This window comes from Myotis myotis, unplaced genomic scaffold (genome assembly GCF_014108235.1).
Source record: "Myotis myotis isolate mMyoMyo1 unplaced genomic scaffold, mMyoMyo1.p scaffold_m19_p_21, whole genome shotgun sequence".
NCBI classification, from domain to species: Eukaryota; Metazoa; Chordata; class Mammalia; order Chiroptera; family Vespertilionidae; genus Myotis; species Myotis myotis.
Window position 1 is genome coordinate 14,450,276 of NW_023416326.1, and position 20,493 is coordinate 14,470,768.

The window sequence follows — 20,493 nt, forward strand, 5'->3', positions numbered from 1 at the left end:
CAGGAGACAGCCAGTCAATGATTCTCTCTCATCATTGATGTTTCTATCTCTCCCTCTTCCTTCCTCTCTGAAATCAATAAAAATATATTAAGAGAAATACCTTCATGAGTATTTGGTTTCTCTTACATGGTGTCAGATATGTGGTGCCCTTTGGTCCCTTCTTTCCTCCCTAGCCGTGGTTGGCGCATGTCTCCTCTGTTTACTGTTTCTATAGCTAACATGTCAAGCCGTTTGATTCTGTTCTTAGTTTCATCTCTCTTCCTTATTCGTTTCTACTATTTTCTGTAATAGAACTGAATATTCTTAAGTATGTACACATCACACCCTCCGTATAAGTGAAAGGTGTTTTCTTTTGAAATCTCAAATCACAGTTTTCTCTGTTGCAAAGTGTTTTTGGGGAGAAGGAAGGTAGGACAGGGTCTTTCGCCATTTCCTGTTAGAGCAGTGGCTCTCAACCTTCTGGCCCTTTAAATACAGTTCCTCATGTTGTGACCCAACCATAACATTATTTTCGTTGCTACTTCATAACTGTAATGTTGCTACTGTTATGAATCGTCATGTAAATGTCTGATATGCAGGATGGTCTTAGGCGACCCCTGTGAAAGGGTCGTTCGACCGCCAAAGGGGTCGCGACCCACAGGTTGAGAACCGCTGTGTTAGAGGCTGGACTCCTCAGGGCAGGTTGTCTTGTTATGTCCAGATTTCAAGATCCCCCAAAGGACATCACCAGGGAGCACCGAGTCAGATGCAAAAGCATAGAGTCTTTATTCAAGCCTGGGACTTGGTCCCTCTGCCTCCCCCTGCCGCAGCGATAGAGAACAAAGAATTTATAGGGGGCTTGGGGCGGGGGGGGGGGGGGGGGGGGGGCAACCTCTGACCACTGATTTGGCCGATTCCAGTTGGTTGAGTGAGGGCCGGGGGCTAGTGACGCAAGGGCAGGGTGCAGCTAGGGTCTGGTTACACAAAGATGGGGGTGGCTAGCATACTTTTGGCCTTGGGCTAGTTTCCCCCACTTTCCCATTGGCCGAGATAAGGGCAGGCTGAGTAACTGATAATTCTGTGGCTTTTTCTTGGAAGAGGGGTTAGGGGCGCAGCTATCAGTCCTGTTCTGTCCTTTCAGTCTCATCTGCCTTGCTCCCCCCACCCCCCCAACCCTTATCCAGTACGTCCATCTTATTCAGAGTAGACAGCTGTGATTGATTGCATTAGTCAGGTTAGCTCAGCCTGGACTTCTGAGGTCAGAGTTCAGGCTCCACGTGGAGATTTATTTGCTTTGTTTCCTGTCCTCAAACTAACCCTTTAATGCTGGCCAAATGTGTGCTTTTGATTTCAAATAGCCCTGGGGGAAACAAAGAGTTAGCATCTGTGTTGTGTAAATAGTTAAAAACCAGTATTCTGGATGTGGGGCAGGCGCATCCTGTTCCCATTCACAGGGCGACCTTATGTCTTTGTTTTTCACGAAGAGGGACGAGGGACGTGGACAGGGAAAGGTGGCAGGAGAAAAATCGCGAGTTTGCCTGGAGCCATGCTTTTTAAGTAGATAACAAGTGTGCAGCTCACATAACAAGGACCAGGAAGTGATAAATTGGTTTTATTTTAGACTTGAAGCAGTAAAAGACAGTAGCAGAGAACTTGGGAACAAATAAGAGTCATCAAATGTTAAAGTTAGAGGGAAATCCTAGAGGGAACTTAGGTCCTAGGAAGTGAGATAATAAGAGAACTCAAGTTTTCTGATTTAAAATGTGGTGCTGCCCAGCCGGTGATACTCAGTGGTTGAGCATCAACCTATGAACCAGGAGGTCACAGTTCCATTCCTGGTCAGGGCACATGCCCGGGTTGTGGGCTCAAGCCCCAGTAGGGGGCGTGCAGGAGGCAGCTGATCAATGATTCTCTCTCATCATTAATGTTTCTTTGTCTCTCTCCCTGTCCCTTCCTCTCTGAAATAAATTTAAAAATACATATATTTAAAATGCAGTGCTATCACTTTTTAAATAAAATTCTGGTATACATTTGAGGACAGTTACAACATAGAAGAGGATTTTAAGAATTCATTTTCCTTAAATGAAATAAACCAGAGGCAAGGATTTTGCAGACTGCATTCAGTTGCCCACATAAAGCCGGGAGTAAGAAGAATGCCAGAGCCGTGTAGAATAAAGAGCAGGAGAACAAATAAATGAAAATTGGTAGTGAGACCGACTGAGAACATTGCAGCATTTCTTTGTACTCATGGAGAAGGTTAGGGTAAAAGAGTCTCCTTTTCGCTGCTACTGGGGACGGGGTGCACCGGTAGGATAACGTTAAGACAGTGTAACCGAGTAGAGTGAGACTATGAATTTATAGTGGAGCTCACTTCAGCGGCCCGCAGCAGCAGCCTCCCACATTCCACTGGCTGAACCCTCTCTGTGCTTCCCAAGCCCCTCCTTCTCATAGCCCACCAGCCTTCAGCAGATATCCTGCTCCCTGCTTCCCTGAAAGACATGCCATGAAATGGAAATGCCTCCAACTTCACCCCAATGCACTGCCCTTCCCCCCAGTCCTTTTGTCACAACGCAAAGCGCATCCCTTCTGGTTAAGGCTTGTGCCTCTGCCCATGTCTTGGATGCCGTCCCACCTCCTCAGCCTTCGCACCATCATTTGTTTAGTGCTCTCTCTCCTCTCATCCTTAACTTCTCCCTCCCAACTGCCCTCTCCTCTCCTCTCAGCATCCTCTGTCTCATCCTGAAAAGGGGAGAAACCTCATGTTGCTAAAGTGCTCTTTCTAATGTGTAACCCTAATCATGTCACTGATTAAAAACCTTCCAGGGAATTCCTGCTGCTACATTTAATGCTTCCCACCGATTCATGGTTTGGAGCTGTAGTTTTCTTACAGCCATTAGCCAACTTCTTTTAGTCTTGCTGTCTCTCCCTGCAAAGTATAGCACAGTATGGATTCATTTGTTAGAAGTTAAATGCAGGGAAATTTTTTTCTCAGTTATTTTGAATGTAATTCATGTTATCCATTGCTATTATTGAATTCAATGTTCTTTCTTTTTTTTCTTAGTAACTGCACATAAACCATGGGGACTCGAGGATAGCACTTATGTATTAAACATCAGAGATGTTTGGAATAAACAAACAAGGTGTAAACAGCTGGGCCTTTAGTAATGTATCAGCTCTGAAGTTACCCAGGACTGTTGATGGCGGCTCAGACACATAGGTGTGCGCCGTGTGAAAGGTGGCACTGGTGTTATCTTACATACGCATTCATTCAGGTATAACAGAAGGTTAGGGATGTAAGTCTCATTCAGGCTAGTATTTGTTCTAACACAGGGGTGGGCAACCTTTTTGTGAGTGCGTGCCAAAACCAGCAAAATCTCTGACTCAAAATTCTTCTGCGTGCCAACCCTAATTTTTTGAGAACGTGTTACACCTACTTGATATTTCTTAAGGTGTACGTATGTGAAGAACCTTGAAGAAATAATAAAATTCATTTGAGCGACAAAAACACAGTATATGATGGTGAAAAATACATTTATTTTTTAATGTATACATATTATGTAAAATTATTTTTCTAAGATGCACCTACACTGAATTTATCTGAAAAATAAAAAAGTCGATATTAAGAAAAAAATTGTAAATGGAAGATTATAAGAGAGGGTTTTACGTGCCAGCAAAAGTTACTGGCGTGCCATGTTTGGCACACGTGCCAGGGGTTGCCCACCCCTGGTCTAGCACTAGTGCAAGGAAAACATACATAAGTCGGTGTAAGACAAGAAGCAGATCTTGCAGGTGAAGATTTGTTCATGAGAGTAAAGTGTGCTTAGCCGGGCCCAGTGCGTATCAGTTACTGGGTTTAAAAAATAGGAGATAGCGTTTAGGCAAGTTACTTTTTTTGCAACTCATTCAAATGAAGTTTACTTAAATTGATTAAAGAGTTATCAGACACCATTTTGAATGATTTCAAAAATTATCTTATACTCATTTCTTTGTTGTAAAATCTTTAGGAAAGTAATAAATTTTACCCTTGAGTTCCATACCTGGGATATTTTCGATTATTGTATTTTTAGATCTAGAATATCCATTTGAGTTTTTAAGTCACATCTAGTGATTAGATGAAAAAGCAAAATAAACTATTTGCTGTTGCCACTATATTATCAGTTTAGTTCTCTTCTGAAATTTTCTCTCCAGTTCATTGAAGCCCTTGAACATTTTAATAATAGTTACTTTATTTTTTTTTTAAATATTTTATTGATTTTTTACAGAGAGGAAGGGAGAGAGATAGAGTTAGAAACATCAATGGGAGAGAAACATCGATCAGCTGCCTCCTGCACATCTCCCACCGGGGATGTGCCCGCAACCCAGGTACATGCCCTTGACCGGAATTGAACCCGGGACCCCTCGGTCTGCAGGCCGACGCTCTATCCACTGAGCCAAACCGGTTTCGGCAATAATAGTTACTTTAAAGTTCTCCAGTATATGGATCTCCTGTGCATCTCTTTGTTAACTACTTTTCCTCCCAGATTTTTGTCACACCTCGATCCCCTGTATGCCTGGTTATCTTGTACTGTATGTTGGGCATTACAGATGGAAATCTTGGGAGATAATTGGAGCCACTATTGGATTCCTTCTTCCAGAGAGAGTTTGTTTGTGTTGCCAGCAGGCAGCCAAGTTAGTGCTATCGCCTTAATTCAGCCCGAGCTGGAGATGATCCGCTGGGGTTAGTCCTGGAGGGCTGGTCTGTTTCAAGCTCACCTGGTCTGGGCGGGAGGTGGGGGTGGGGGTGGGGGGTAGGCCTTTCAGGTGCCACTTGAAAGCACAGGCTTCCCTCGCTCAGTGGGCATCGAATCGCCCTGTACGTGAAAGCTCTGCCCAGCCTTTCTGACGTCCACATTGAAGCTTTCTTCCGGCTTTGCTAGTCGCTGTCCTCAGGAGGGCTTGTCTGGAATGAGCTAGTCTGCCCTTGCCAGAAGTAGAACTCTCATCCTGTGTTCGTGGTCATTTTTACACGTGTATTCGAATATGCACCTGGATTAGTACAGCGGGTGTGCCTGTAATTTATGAGCAAATACACACGCAGTAGGGTTCGTGGAATCAGTCGCTTTGCTTATCTGGGCACACTGTCAAGGTTTGGAGACTTGCATTGTATTTCCCCTGCTTTAGCTGCGATGTTTGTTCTGCAAATACCTGTGATCTGCCTACTAGAAATTATTATTTGTGGACCAGGGGCCGTGTTCAATATCCAATGATGATTTCTAATAGGGATGTTATATGGATTAATGTATAAACCTAAAAAATGAGTTCTTCACATGTAAGGAGTACAGCAAATAAGTAGTCTTATTGGTAGGTTTTATTGTATTTTGTCTCAACCTATTTTCTAAACTCTGTATCTGAAAAACATTTCAGAATACTAGAAATTATGTTGCTATCTCCTTAAAGCTAGCAATTTGGTGTTTACAAAATATACATCTGAGAATGGTTGATTTTTTTTAATTATTATAAAAGTGATTATAGTGGTTTAGGATGAAGGCTCAAGAGAGAGGTTCTTTGAATTTGAATTCTGACTCTGCCATGTACTAGCTATGTGACCTTGGCCTATTTATTTAATCTTTCTGTTCCTCCCCTGTAATGTGGATATAATTATAGAACTACTTTGTAGGACCTGTGTGAAGATTACATTTTATAGATAAATACTTAGTAATTGTTCAATAACTGTCTAATAAACTATGTTTCTCTTGTCATTATATTAGCAAAAATTATCCTTTCAAAATTAAATGTATAGTTTTATGTGTACATTTAATTACTAAAGTGTAGATAGATTGCTTTATATCACTAGTTGTGTAGCAAAATGCTAAAGTTTAAAAATTAGGAAGACAGTTTCCGTGAAGATATGTAGCAGATATGTAGCAGGAAACATAATTTTTGTTTTAAAAGGGATGGTTTGGGTCTGAAACAAAGAGTATTTTCAAGTTCTTGGATCCTGCTGGTGGCTTCAAAGTATGGGTGTAATAGGTTTTATTACAAAGAAGCATTCAAAACCAAATACACACAACTTCTGTGTGATTCCATTTTTGTATGTAGTATTCCCTCTGTGAGACTAAAGAAAAGGCTAACTGACAATTTCATAAGTTATGATTTGCCCATCCTTTATCTTCAAGTTATTTAGAAGTCAGTTTCTAGGAACATTTTAAACCAGGAATCTAATCACCCTGAAGTAGGCAAACTTTCTAATTAATGAGCGAGTGGAAGAAGTTAGAAGTTATTGCTAAAAATGCTTTTTGCGTGTCCGAAGGTGTCCTTGAGCTCATACTGTTCTGTAGATTGGCTTCTATTTTGTATCTTTAAATAAAAGGTGTAGATGTCTGTGTAAGAGAGGGAGGCAAGGAGAGAGATTACTGTCTTTGCACCGCGTGGATACCCACGGTGCGGCTTTGACCTGTCGTTTCCATGTGTGATAGACTTTTATTTCAAGGGCTCTGCGGATGAGTAAGCTATCTTGAACTGAGCCCCATTTTGAAAGGGAGGATTGAGGAAAATGCAACAAGTTATGCTTCCCTTCTCTCAAGCTGGCTCCCCAAGGTTGTTCGGGGCTTACGAGTCACATAGTCTCAGTTATTTTTTTCATATTTGAAGAGAAACATTTGACTATAATTAATCATTTATTTTTGTTTTTCCTTTTATGTTCCTGTAGTTTTGTTATATATTTTTTCACATTTCTATCCTCTTTCTAGCCTTATGGCATCATTTTTCTATGACCTTTCTTTTTTCTACATGAAGAATGAATTCCTTATAACCAAACTTTTATTCTTAATAAGGAAATATTAAAACAATCTGGTTTACTTCTGCACTGCACCATCTCAGAAAGAATAGTATATGACTGTTTTACTTATTCTAATTACTATGCTATATTCATGAAATTCCAGAAATATTTTGAGCATGGAAAAGCACCAAAAAATGGGAATGCATGATCCTGTGGTTTCCATCCTGAAAATAGGATATACAGACGTATTTAAAAATGTAACTTAGAAGCATATAGGGCTTATTTCCTTTAGTATTGACCTTGTTTAATTATAGTAACATTAATGTCTGTAGCCAGGAAATGCCTACCGCACAGCTTACATTAGCAAGAGAGAATCCGGACTGGAGTGAATCATCCTGAGCCACAACTGTGGCTCAGGTGGCACTGTCGAGGCAATGTCCTGGGGAGCAGCATTTTCCAGCGGAATGGAATGTGAGCCTCATGGGGAATTTTGTTTTCTAGTAACCATGTTTTAAAAGTTTTTAAAAGGTGAAATGACACACGTGCTCCCTCTGGGGAACACGCCCCCATCCTTCCTCTCCCCTCTTCCTCTCCCCCCACCCCCACCCCCAGCTCCTTACCTTTGCTTTTCTCTCTGCTAAAGCTCTCATCAAGCTCCAGGAGCCCTCCTTCTGCCTCTGTGACTTGTTTCCTGAGCCCACGCAGCCTGGCTGGCTCACTTCTTCTACCTCTGTAACTCTCTAAATAAACTTTCTCTATAAGTTGATTAAATAAATAAATAAAAAGTGAAATTCAGCGCCAGCCAGTTTGGCTCAGTGGATAGAGCATTGGCCTGTGGATGAAGGCTCTTGGTTTTGATTCCAGTCAAGGGCACATGCCTGGGTTGCAGGTTCAAACTCCACTGGGGGGCGTGCAGGAGGCAGCCAGTCAATGATTATCTCTCATCAGTGATGTTTCTATCTCTCCCTCTCCTTTCTGCTCTGAAATCAATAGAAAAAATCCTATCAAAAAAAAAAAAGTCCTATCTAATAAAAGAGTAATATGCAAATTGACCATCGCTCCAACACAAAGATGGCCGCCCCCATGTAGACACAAGATGGCCTGCAGGGGAGGGCAGTTGGGGGTGACCGGGCCAGCAGGGGAGGGCAGTTAGGGGTGACCGGGCCAGCAGGGGAGGGCAGTTAGGGGTGACCAGGCTGGCAGGGGAGTACAATTAGGGGCGACTGGACCAGCAGGGGAGGGCAGTTGGGGGTGACCGGGTCTGCATGGGAGGGCAGTTAGGGGCAATCAGGCCAGCAGGGGAGGGCAGTTAGGGGTGACCAGGCTGGCAGGGGAGGGAAGTTAGGGGTGACTGGGCCAGCAGGGGAGGGCAGTTGGGGGTGACTGGGCCGGCAGGGGAGGACAGTTAGGGGCGACCAGGCCGGCAGGGGAGCAGTTAGGCATCAATTAGGCTGGCAAGGGAGTGGTTAGGAGGTGATCAGGCTGGCAGGCAGAAGCAATTAGGGGCAATCAGGCAGGCAGGCAGGCGAGCAGTTGGGAACCTGTAGTCCTGGATTGTTAGAGGGATGTCCGACTGCCCGTTTAGTCCCGATCCTGGGGTGGGATCGGGACTAAACAGGCAGTCGGACATCCCACGATGGGTCCCAGATTGGAGATGGTGCAGGCTGGGCTGAGGCACCCCCCCCCCCCCGCACAAATTTTGTGCACCAGGCCTCTAGTATATATGTATAAAAAATGAAATTCATTTTAATGATAGGGTGTATTTAAATAGATCAACATCATTTTAATATAAATAAATATAAACCCTGTACTATATGGGTGTGGTGACTTTCTTCCTCAATTCTGAGTTGACTATGAGTAGCCAAATTTGAATTTAGGGTTGCCCCACCTGCATGGCTCACAGTTCATGGGCTTGATCCCGGGGGGGGGGGGGGGGGGGGGGGGGGGGGGGGGGAGCATGCATGTGGCAGTCGATCAATGATTGCCTCTCATCATTGATGCTTCTATCTCTCTCCCCTACTCCCTTCCTCTCTGAAATCAATAAAAATATATATATATTAAAAAATTTTTGAATTTAGGTTTAGTGGAATACCTAATTGATCTGGTTACTGTCTTCCTCTAAATTTATTTGTTTTGACTAGAAATTATCAAAGTTAAACTTGGGGGTCCCATGTTAATGCTTAAGAACTTCAGCTTCTTTCAAAAGTAAAAATATAGTATTTAGGCCTAATTTGTATGAATTACAGAAACATGGCACACATACCTCCTTAAAGCATTTTAATAAAGTCATTGAGTAATGTTATATATTTAACTATTCCGTTCTTTTTAGATTTTAGTCACACCTGATGTTTGTACTCTCATCAGATGTCTCAAAAGTGAAGTCAAGTGAACCTGGAGTTGAGGTTATATTTCTAACAAAATGTAGATTTCTTTCTGTTAGCCTGTCACACTGAATTGTTTATGTAAAGCTCCTTCGAAGTGTTGTGGTTTTCAGGTTTTTATAAGCCTCACTTCAGCATGTTTGCCTGGCATTCTTCAGCGGTACAGAGCCAACATGTCAAATAACTTCACGCAGTGGACATATTTGGAATGTGATTCTGCTGCAGGAGCTGGAAGCTTGAGCCGCACGCACTGTCATGCTTTCAAAAGGCAAAATCGGCCGGAATCAGTGCAGTGACTGCATGTGGCTGTTCCTTTCCTGAGAACTGGTTACCGACAAAGGGACTCTCACAGAATAGACATACAGTTTAGATACGGCAAAGAGCCTTGAGTGCTACGTCAGCTGTGCCTCTGGCTCCAGGCCCTGCGCAGCGCTAGCATAATGCTCAGCCCTGTGTGTCAGCTGGGTCTCCTTCTCCTGGAGACCTTCCCTTTCCCGAGTGCTTTCTCATGGTGAGATACAGGTGCACGAACACCAACATTGTGACTGTATCATATTTTTCATATGTTTTCATCGTATTTTATACATTTTTTTAAAAGGCTGATAAAAATATTGTTGGTCTAGCATTGAGGGAGAGGGGAAAAGGAGAGAGAAGAGGCAAAAATAACATCTGTAACTGTTTCCAAAAGCAGTAGGACTACAGTGATTAGAAGTCCCATTAAGAAAGTTATCCTATTGTTTAAATTAAAATATTCTAGTTGAAGTGCGTCAGCAATGTAGACAGAAGCCAAATACTGTATGATCGGTCCCTTTACCTCTCCGAGGAAGTGGACGGGAATCCACGTGCCTGACTTTTTCCTTTTCAGAGAGAAACAGTAGAAAATTGGTTCTGTTACTCCTTCATGTATCTGTAAGAACAAGGCCCAAGACTAGCCATTGTGAAGAATAAAAATTACCTGTGGCTGGGTTATGGGCATCCAGATGCTTACATCTAGGAGGACACATAGCAAAAATATACCATGTAGGACAGTATTTGGGAAGGGCTCTATGTGGTGGTACAGACTGCCATAGAGCAGCGGCCGCCAACCTTTCGGACCTCACGGACCTCCAGTTGGCGACCGCTGCTCTAGTGGGTATGTTATGTATGGGCCTTTTGGAAGGGAGAGGTCAGGGTAAGCAAATTGGATTGACTTTTCAGCCAAGACTTGAAGAATTGGTAGATGTCTTGTAAGAATAATTATAAGACATTAATGCCATGGAAAGACCATAAGAGTCAGTATTAAAAAGCAGTTTACAGCCGAACCGGTTTGGCTCAGTGGATAGAGCGTCGGTCTGCGGACTGAAGGGTCCCAGGTTCGATTCCGGTCAGGGGCATGTACCTTGGTTGCGGGCACATCCTCACTGGGGGGCGCACAGGAGGCAGCTGATCGATGTTTCTCTCTCATCAATGTTTCTAACTCTCTATCCCTTCCCTTCTTCCCTGTAAAAAATCAATAAAATATATTTAAAAAAATAAAAATAAAAATAAATAAATAAATAAATAAAAAGTAGTTTACAGCCCTGGCCGGGTTGGTTCAGTGGATCGAGTGTCGGCCTGCGGACTGAAGGGTCCCAGGTTCGATTCCAGTCAAGGGCATATGCCCGGGTTGCAAGCTCAATCCCCAGTGGGGGGCGTGCAGGAGGCAGCCGATCAATGATTCTCTCTCATCATTGATGTTTCTATCTCTCTCTCCCTCTCCCTTTCTCTCTGAAATCAATAAAAATATTTTTTTTAAAAAAGTAGTTTACAAAGTTACCTTTTGAGAATTAAACTAATTGTCATTACAAACTAATAGGCAACATGTCTTGAGGCCCAAAGGAAGGAACACCTACGCTACTGGTAATAGTTACTGAAATAGCATATCAGGATGTCCCCCAAAAAATGTATACACACTTTGAATAATTATAAAGGCAGTGTTTATTGAAATACATTTCATTTTCAAAATGTAATAGGATCTACAGACATAGTGTGTTTGCATTTTGGGGGGACACCTGCATATAGCTTTAAATGGTTGTCAACAGGAGAAGGCAGGCCATGTAGGAAATGGTGCATTGTGTGGACCCAGCCCTTCCCAGGGAAAGAGAAGACTTCCAGGAACTTGAACTTGGTCATCAGATGTGTGTCCCCTGCTGTCGGGTGGAGATTCTTCACTGGGGCGTACCTCACTGGAGTGAGGTGCTCTCAGTTACAGATTTCTCCCCGTTGTCCGTAGGGCATAATGACAAGAATGTGGCCTCAAGATCAGAACTCGTTCAAATTTCATGCCTCAACGTGCGAGCCGAGTGAGTTGACAAGATACGATACTTGTCTCTGCAATGGGTACAATGGGGCTAAAACCATCTGTCTGCTAAGGAACCGTGAGGATTGAATGAAAGCATTGATCGGAAGAGTTTCACTCAGGGCCTCGCACGACACTCAGCGAAGCCGTGAATATGATCTGTAATGTATACCCACCAAGAGCCTTAACCACTAATTTCTCGATATCTGAATCATCGCAAACAGGGTGTGCAGGTCAGACGCTTCAGCATTCCAGGAACGAAATCAGATACCCCGTCACAAAGCAGTGCTTCCCAGCATCCCAAACGGTGCTGGTAGCCTGAGTCCCTCATCAAGAACCTAAGTGTTCCTGGGAGGACAGGAAAGCGCCGTTTCTGAACCCGCCGTGGGGCAGAGGCTGAGACCTGTGCAACCTGCGCGAGTGACCTCCAGTGCTGAATGCCAACCTGGAGAGTCTGTGCAAGTAATGACAGCCCACTTTCATTCAGCATTTACTGGGGGCCGGGCACCCTGCTAAGTGCTCTACCTGCCGTGTTGTGTGAGCCTCAAAACGACACTTCAGGGCAGGCTTTAAAATTCTCCTCTCTAATGAGAAAAGTGAAGCTTGGAGGTGCTAGGTAACGAGGTCACACCGTTGTTAAGGGCAGAGCCAGAATTTGAGCCTCAGCCTGCCGCTGCTCTCAGCCATCACGCTCAGTGCACCAGGGGCAGCACAGGAAGTCCTGGTTTCAGACCCAGTTCCACTTCTCTCCAGGAACATGATCTGAAGTGAGGGGTTGTTGCCTCTCGGGCCTCAGAGTCTCCACCTGGAGCCCAGAGGGAATGCGGCCCAATAACGGGCTTATTCGGAGGATTGGGACGAAGGCACGTGAAGTACCTGGCACAGTCTCTAACGCACAGAAGTGACTCAATACGACAGGATGGCTACTATTTGGGGCTCTCTAGACGGTTTTCTACTTCCCACTGTTCCCCTTAGCCTGTGACTTCCGTGTCACTTGCAGGTAAAAGTAAAACCTTTATGCTTTTCAACTGCAAATACATGTAGACTATGGCTTGTTTATTTAAATTATAAAATAATCGAGGCGATTACCAGTTTTAAGGTCTGACATTTGTCCTACATAGCCACATAAATTTCACTGTTTTTATTGTGAGAAAATGTAAATAACATAAAACATGCCATTTTAACAATTTTTAAGTCTACAATTCTGTGTTATCAATTATACACTGTCATGCAACCATCACCATTCTCGTTTCCAGGTCTTTCCATCACCGTAAGCAAAGCCTCTGTTACCATTTAATAGTAACCCCCTCTATTAGAATTTCTTTTAGTTCTACACTAAGTTATTCTAGTCAAATCAAATCATCTTACTTTTTACATTACATACCTATCCATTGAAGATAAGTAGTATATGTTTTAAGGAAGATGATACCAGTCAGATTTGGATACTTTTATGTTTGCCAAGCAGTACTGTTATGTCTGAATCAAAGTATTCCAGTTGCAAAATATATTGAAAGCATATGATACAGCCAGGGTAGAGTTGATGATATAGTTTATATTTCCTTTTCATATTTTTAAAGAATTGTACTTTACATGTCTAAAGAGTAAGCATTTCTGTTTATTAATTAGAAGAATTTTAAAAGTTCTATTATTGAGGGGTGGGTTTTTTTTCAGAATTACTGGAATATTACATTTTATTCAAACCCAAAATCATATTTGGCATTAAATAAAACTAAATCTGGCTGACACCATTTCCCTTAAAATGTACTTTTTGATAAGAGTGGATAAAATGTGACTGATTAAGGGCTTGTAATCCATTTTGTAGATCTTCAAAATGTTAGCAGGATCCTCGAAACAGATATAAGTTTAAACTAAATAGGCTAGAATTAATCATGGTGTTCTCTTTCTTATCATTCTTAATTGTATAAAAGGAGTTTGCTAACAATTGTACTTTTTTAGGGCTTATTTTCAGAATGTGAAAGATGTAATGAGAATAGTATAAATATATGCTACCTGCATTTTTCCCCACATGCCTTTTTCATTATTTTAAGTAGATATAAATGTTTTCATTTGCAAATATTGCTGGTGTTTGGCCAGACAAGGACTTAAACAACTAGCTTTCACTTGTCCGGTTAAGTGTCCAGTTATAGCATGAGTGGTCGATTTTAGCAGATAACCTCATCTAACCAGTAATTTCTTTCATTGAGGCAACAGTCCCAACATGATGCACATTAGAATGTCCTAGAGAACTAAAAATACATCGTCTCTGGGCTTGAGCCACCGAGACTCTGGTTTGATAGATTTACGATAGACTTTACTCGCCTGTTTATTTGTAATAAACATCAGCCAGGGTTGAGAACCACTGTGTCCAAACGAGATCGAGATCGAGGCAAGGGGAGCTGGGGTGGGACTGTGAGTGGGCGAGGGGGCGGGAGTAGCGCCAGGCATTTCCCACGCCTCCCTGTGTAAGTCAGGCAACCCCAGAGAAGAGGAAAGGAGGCCCCCTGGTAGATCCAGAATTTAGAAAATAAATCAGCTTTTCTCCTTTTGTCATTGCAGACATGGAAGGACTTTAATGAAACTCACAGGACTCAACAAAAGATGCTCTAATGGATGACAGTGAACCGCCTGCAGGTAAACTTCAGATAGAACCACAAGATGGGCGTCATCCTGGTGGCGGTGTGGGAAGTGTAGGGTCCCGCTTGCCTTCTGCATCGGACGAAAATGAAAATCGACTTGACGGGTGTGGGCATGACCGCCTGACCAGCAGTGACGGTGCCATGGGCAACCCTGCAGCGTCCGAGCAGGACAGCCTCAACAACAACGCGGGCTGCACACCCAGCTGTGAGGCGGCCGCCAGTGAGACCTCAGAACACACTGCTCACGAAGGCCCCAAGGATGGACAGGACTTCTCGGGAAAGGACGAAAGCATACCTGGAAAGAGAAGCCCAAGAACCAAGACAGGCACGGCCAGGAAGGTCCCACCAGGTACTGTTTTTAATTACTGCTTGTGCCACTCCTTGAAAACACATCTTCTTCCCGCCCACACTGTAGCGGCCCTGCCTCTCGCTTGTCTTCTCTCAGTATGGTCCGGAGCTAGTTCTACAGGCGCACAAACAGACCCAGCTGCGTGGTGTGCGGGCGTGTGGGTGTACCATCCTTTGTTTAACCATTCTGTATGGCTACTCCCAGTATGCTCTGTAATAAATGTGCTGAAATTGACATTCTTTATACATGTCTTCACACTAGATACTTTAAATACAGGGTTTCCCCAAAAACTGTGTACACACTTTGAATAATTATTAATCCCAATGGGTTAAATCTGAAAAGCAAGAAACATCAATTGATCTAAAAATATTAAAGTGTGTATACATTTGGGGGTGGGAGAGAGATGCCCTGAATATAGAGTCCTCTCTTCCTTTATAAATTAGACCCTTTTCTGCCAAAATTAGCCTCAAAAATTTTCTTCTGTCATCATTGTGGCTTTGATCTCTAACCTGTGAGTTTATGTGCTTGTATAGTCTTACTTTCTATAAAATCTTTCCAACTCACTCAGTGGGTGAATATATACATTAACATATAATGTTGAATAAGGCATCAAGCTTTAATTATGTATAGTCACTTCGGTTACAAAGTAATTCAGAGCATAACTTATTGGGCATGTGGTTTGGTGATTAAAATTTGGAAGTAGGGACTATTTTGCCTGGATGACAGGGCAGCCCTGGGAAAACGCAGCCTCTGGCTATTTTGTATCAGAAGTGGGACGGGGGCGGGGGCGGGGTGGAGGGTTCTGGGGCATCCCCCGCTGGGACTCCTTGGTCAGCGCCACTCCCAGGCCAGCCGCCTGCATCCAGCTCTGCACGGAGTGCACTGCCTCCTCTCACCTGCTGCTCTCTTCTGCGTCTGTGGCGGATTTGCCATAGTCTGTTTTTTATTGTTTTGTTTGTTTGTTTGTTTTTAATATATTTTATTGATTTTTTATAGAGAGGAAGGGAGAGGGATAGAGTTAGAAACATCGATGAGAGATCGATTAGCTGCCTCCACACCCCCTACTGGGGATGTGTCCGCAACCAAGGTACATGCCCTTGACCGGAATCGAACCTGGGACCCTTCAGTCCGCAGACTCTATCCACTGAGCCAAACCAGTTAGGGCCAGTATTTTTTAATTTGGAGTAAAAAATGAAATTTTCCATTTTCTACAAATCCTTATTTATTCTATAAGATAACTTGATAACTTTTTAATGGAGCTCATAATTTGACTTTCCAGTTAATTGATCCCTTTGTCTTTGCTTTTCCTTAGTAGTCTTAAAGCAAATTAAAATAAATTTGATAAGCAATATGAAAGCATTTTCTTACAAGACCTACATTAGCTATGATATATACAGTACTATTTATATAAATTGATTTATTCTTTATAATTCAAGGGAAGCTTGACTGTACCTCTCTAATCCAATCTTGTGATATTTTTAAGAACTGAGATCTAGTTGCATATGTATCAGGGTCAGTCATAGCTTCACGATTATGACTCCTTTTACGGTATTCCTCCCTTCCATGGCTTATTCCCAGTTTTCCTAGGTGGGATGGTATAATTTAAAGTTGCTTAGTACTTACTACCAGTGAGAAGATATGTGTAGAATTACTACCCCCTAATGCACTTGAAATAATATGTTTATAAAACCTGGGAATAGTCTTTATAAAGAATATTTTAAGCTTATTTTTTTGCATCTAATATAAAATGAGTATAAGAGTGTAAGAAGCCGAATTAAGAGTTGTAAAACCTAAGTTGAATCTTACTTCTGGTTCTAGGTCACTTGGTGAGACCTATTTGCTCTGCACTTCACTTTTCTCCTTTGTATAATGATGATGTTCATATATGTGTATCTACAACATGCCTTTCTGAGCAGTGAGTAGATTTCTGAATAGAAATGGTATGTCTACACTCGGTTAAAGTTTGGTGATTTACCTCTGGCTTATCTGTAGAGTTTTTACACGTAAAGGGTACGTTTTCATTTGTACTTTAAGTTTTCTTAAAGGAAGGTAAGTCTAGGTGGGCAAAAGAATTTTAAACTGAATGAAAAGCTATTTTTGAGGGTAGAATTATCTCTTTCTGACCCGAAAGGGGCCTAAGGTGGGAAGCTTTAGGACTACCTGGGTGCTTGCCTGTTTACCCTGAGATCCCTGAGGCCCGTGCTCTCAGTCCGTGTTCAGTCACAGTCACAGTGACGGTTTCTCCCTACGACTCTCGTTAGCCTGTTCCTCCCCAGCTCCACCACACGGTCCCGGTTCCGCAGCAGCGGCTTTAGCTGGAGTCCTGCCCAGGACCCTGCGTGTGTCTCCCGCCCTGCCTCTCCATAAGCCACTCTGTGTGGGAACTAACACTGCAGACATTCATGCTGGGCAGAGCATACGTGCTCTCCTCTTTACTGGGAAGTCTTAACATCCCAGACAAGTACAGTTCCAAAATTCTACAGATGAGTATTTTTCTAATAACAGAATAGTTTCTAAAATGTGACTTTCAATCCCAAACCAGGAATGAGCTGCTTGTCGGTAAGTGCTCTTTCAGTACTCTTTAAGAAACATGCATTAAGGTGAACTCACTCCTGTGCTCCCTGACCTAGCTTAATTTATAGTACTTTTTCATGTACCCCAAGGCTAGTTCTGTTAAAAAAAAAAAATAGAGCAATAGTATTACGATACATGATTATTTATCGATTTCCTGGAGGCAGCATTTCTATAAACCTGCTAAACCTTGAACTTGGCCTCATCTAAGTCCAGTTGTCATTATGGTGAGGGCTTATTTTTTCTTTTTTCTTTTTAAAATATATTTTATTGATTTTTTACAGAGAAGAAGGGAGAGGGATAGAGAGTTAGAAACATCGATGAGAGAGAAACATCAATCAGCTGCCTCCTGCACACCCCCTACTGGGGATGTGCCTGCAACCAAGGTACATGCCCTTGACCGGAACCGAACCCGGGACCCTTCAGTTCCCAGGCCGATGCTCTATCCACTGAACAAAACCGGCCAGGGCAGGGCTTATTTTTTCTTTAAGAGGATTTAATCCCCTTGATTAGTCAACTAAGCAGGGCTACATGCTGCGTTACAACAAGTTTTCGCTGGCATTGTTTTAGGTAAATAATATTTCAAAAATTAATGGAAATGAGCCTATAAATATTTAACAGCCTTATTGAGATATACTAGTAATCCCCACCTAAATTGTACAGTACAAGTCAATGATGTGTAGCTATTCAATAGCTGTGCAGCCATTACCACAGTCAATTTTAGGACATTTTCAGTGCCACACAGAAACCCCATGCCTATTAGAGTTGGTCTCCCTTTCCCCCTTAGCCGTCCCAGCTCTAGGCAACCACTCACCCACTTTCTTTCTCTATAGACTTGCCTGCCCTGGGCATTTCACATAAATGGAATCGTACAATGGGTGATCCTTTATGACTGGCTTCTTTCACTTAGCACAATATTTTCGGATTCACCCATGTTGTAGCATGTGTCAGTACTTTGTTCCTCCCAAGATCAAATAATACTCCATTGCATAGGGAGTATCTCACATTTCATGTACCTGTTTGTCAGCTGCTGGGTATTCTGGCTGTTTCTACTTTTTTTTTTTAAATATGTTTTTATTCATTTCAGAGAGGGAGAGAGAGATAGAAACATCAACAATGAGAAGGAATCATTGAGTGGCTGCCTCCAGCATGCCCCACACTGGGAATCTAGCCCGCCACCTGGGCATGCGCCCTGACCGGGAATCGAACTCTGACCTCCTGGTTCGTAGGTCGATGCTCAACCACTGAGCCATGCCAGCCGGGCTGTTTCTACTTTTTAGCTATTATGAATAATGCTCCTGTGAACATTTGCATACAGGTTTTTGTGTGGACATATGTTTTCCTTTTGAGGGGTTTTATATGCACAGGAGTGGAATTGCTGGATCATAAAGTAACTGTTTAACTTTTTGAGGATCTGGCAAACTATTTCCTGAAGTGGCTACACCATTTCACACGCTCACCAGCAATATATGAGGGTTATAGTTTCTCCACATTTCTCCAGGACTTGGTAATATCTGACTCTTTTTATTAAAGTCAGAGTTGTTTTTACTTAGAAGTAATTCACATGCCATAAATTCACTTTTTTATAAAGTGGTTTTAGTACATTCAAAGTTGTATAACCACTTAATTCTAGAACATTTTATTCCCCCCAAAAAAGAAACTCCCCATTTTCCCCTGTCAACAACTGGAGCATAAATTTCAAATAGTTGTGAGATACAAGTTTAGATGAAGTTTCTGATGGTTGCCATAGCAACTTCAGTTATTTACTCAGCCAGTCGCCATAGTTTCTAAACATTTGACAAAACAGCTCAGCAACTGGCAGGAAGCCAGAGGCGGCAGCAGATGCACATTGAGAAAGACCCTTCCAGACGGACTTTGCCACCCTGCAGTGCCCAGACTTGTTCCACCGGAGGCCTTCATAGCATGGCCGCTGGGAGGTGACAGAGAGGCCCGAGAGCTGGGAAAACAGCTCTTGAGATGGTCTGCGTCCTGCAGTCAGGCTGTGCAGTGAGAACAAAGACTTGGGTTTTGAATGTTGGCTCTGCCTGTTCCTGTGTGACCCTAGAAAAGCAGTACCTCCGTTCCCGGAGCCTCCTGCCTTGTCTGTGGCAGGGCTGATCCCACCGGTCTTGTCCTTGAAGTGAGCAATCCTGAATGTGAAGCACCTGTGGAGTTCCCAGCGTAAAGTAGGGGCTTCTAACTGGCAGCTGTCGTTGTGTGTGTCACCCGGTGAGTTTTTTAAGTGGCATGAGTAGGAGCAGCATTCAGCAAAATCAAGACATTTGTTTAATTTGACTCTAAATCCATCTCACCTCTTTTGTCCATATGTTTCTTCTGGGAACTTGGTAACACTCTCTTTCTAGATTCACCTGTCCCTGCCCCTCTCCCCGCTAATGTGCATTCCTAAAAACATGTTCCGTGGCTTCCTCATCATGCCTGCTGGCATGTTGACTGGCATGGATCCTTAAGGCACATTTGCATTTTACATATCTGGCTTTGACCATGGAACCTTTTATTGAAAAGAGCCTGGAGCGTATTCTAGAAGTGCTTTCTCAGATGCACTGTGTATTTACACAATCTAAATATTGAGTATAGGGTACTCAGACTTAGTGTATCCCAACTCACTGAGCCTTCCATGTGAGAGCAGAAAATAAATAATGGTCTTTGAGTTCAAGACAGTGTGGCTGGAGGCAGAGCGCTTAATGACTAAGGTCAGCTTATAGATGGGTGTGCCGTGGACATTACGAAACTTAATGTTCAGCCATTAATTTATGAGGAGCCAGGTTGAGAGCCGTGAGGTCACTTTCCTTAGGTCACAGGGCAGTTTGCCTGCAGCCGGCGCTCTAACCACAGACCTATGCCGCTGCGTTGAAGGCTGAGGCCACCGCCTGAGGGCACAGGAGGATCACGTACCACACATGCCACGTGGAGCAATGGTGAGTGTGCCCTGATTACGTGAGATGCCCTTTGACCCCACGTTAGGCCCCAAGGAAGTTGGCTAATTTTCAGATTTACCTCACTCATAATACTAGTTCCGGGGAAGGGGGGAATGTTTCCCTTTAACCACTCACACGCATTTAGCCAAGGGTTGCAGATATTTAAATGGTGAGCACTCCTCTATTTTCATGAGACTAAGTAGGAGCTTAGGGGTGATATGTAGGGGACAGAGGAGTAAGCCTCAGAGGAACTACATGAACCATGTATCAACATTTATTTCTGCTCCCTCTTCCAAAAGTATGGGCAAGCTGTGCATCAGCATGAGCGAGGAAGATGGATTGAGGAATTCAGGATGCAGTGGCTCAAGGAATCATAACCTGAAATCACAGACAGAAAGGCATTTTGTTCTGTTTTTTATTGCAGTAAAATATGTACATAAATGTGCCAGGTTAAGTGTACAGTTCAGTGGTATTAATTACATGTTGTATAACCATCACCACTATCTATTTCCAGAATTTTATCACCCTGAACAGACTCTGTCAGCATTAAGCAATAACTCCCCATCC

The 20,493-nt window shown here is 43.0% G+C and overlaps 1 protein-coding gene across 3 annotated transcripts in view; it reads left to right on the forward strand.

The window, feature by feature from the left end:
• Positions 1-20,493, forward strand: part of CNST (consortin, connexin sorting protein) — a 73,911-nt gene that overhangs the window by 13,609 nt on the left and 39,809 nt on the right. For 2 of the 3 annotated variants that reach the window (XM_036355115.1, XM_036355113.1), the window contains one exon: positions 13,991-14,419. In XM_036355115.1, the coding sequence (XP_036211008.1) occupies positions 14,041-14,419 (379 nt within the window). In that variant the 5' untranslated portion in view covers positions 13,991-14,040. Of the gene's footprint in view, positions 1-11,368; positions 12,435-13,990; positions 14,420-20,493 lie in introns of all 3 variants that reach the window. The other variant, XM_036355114.1, reaches the window with a different exon arrangement.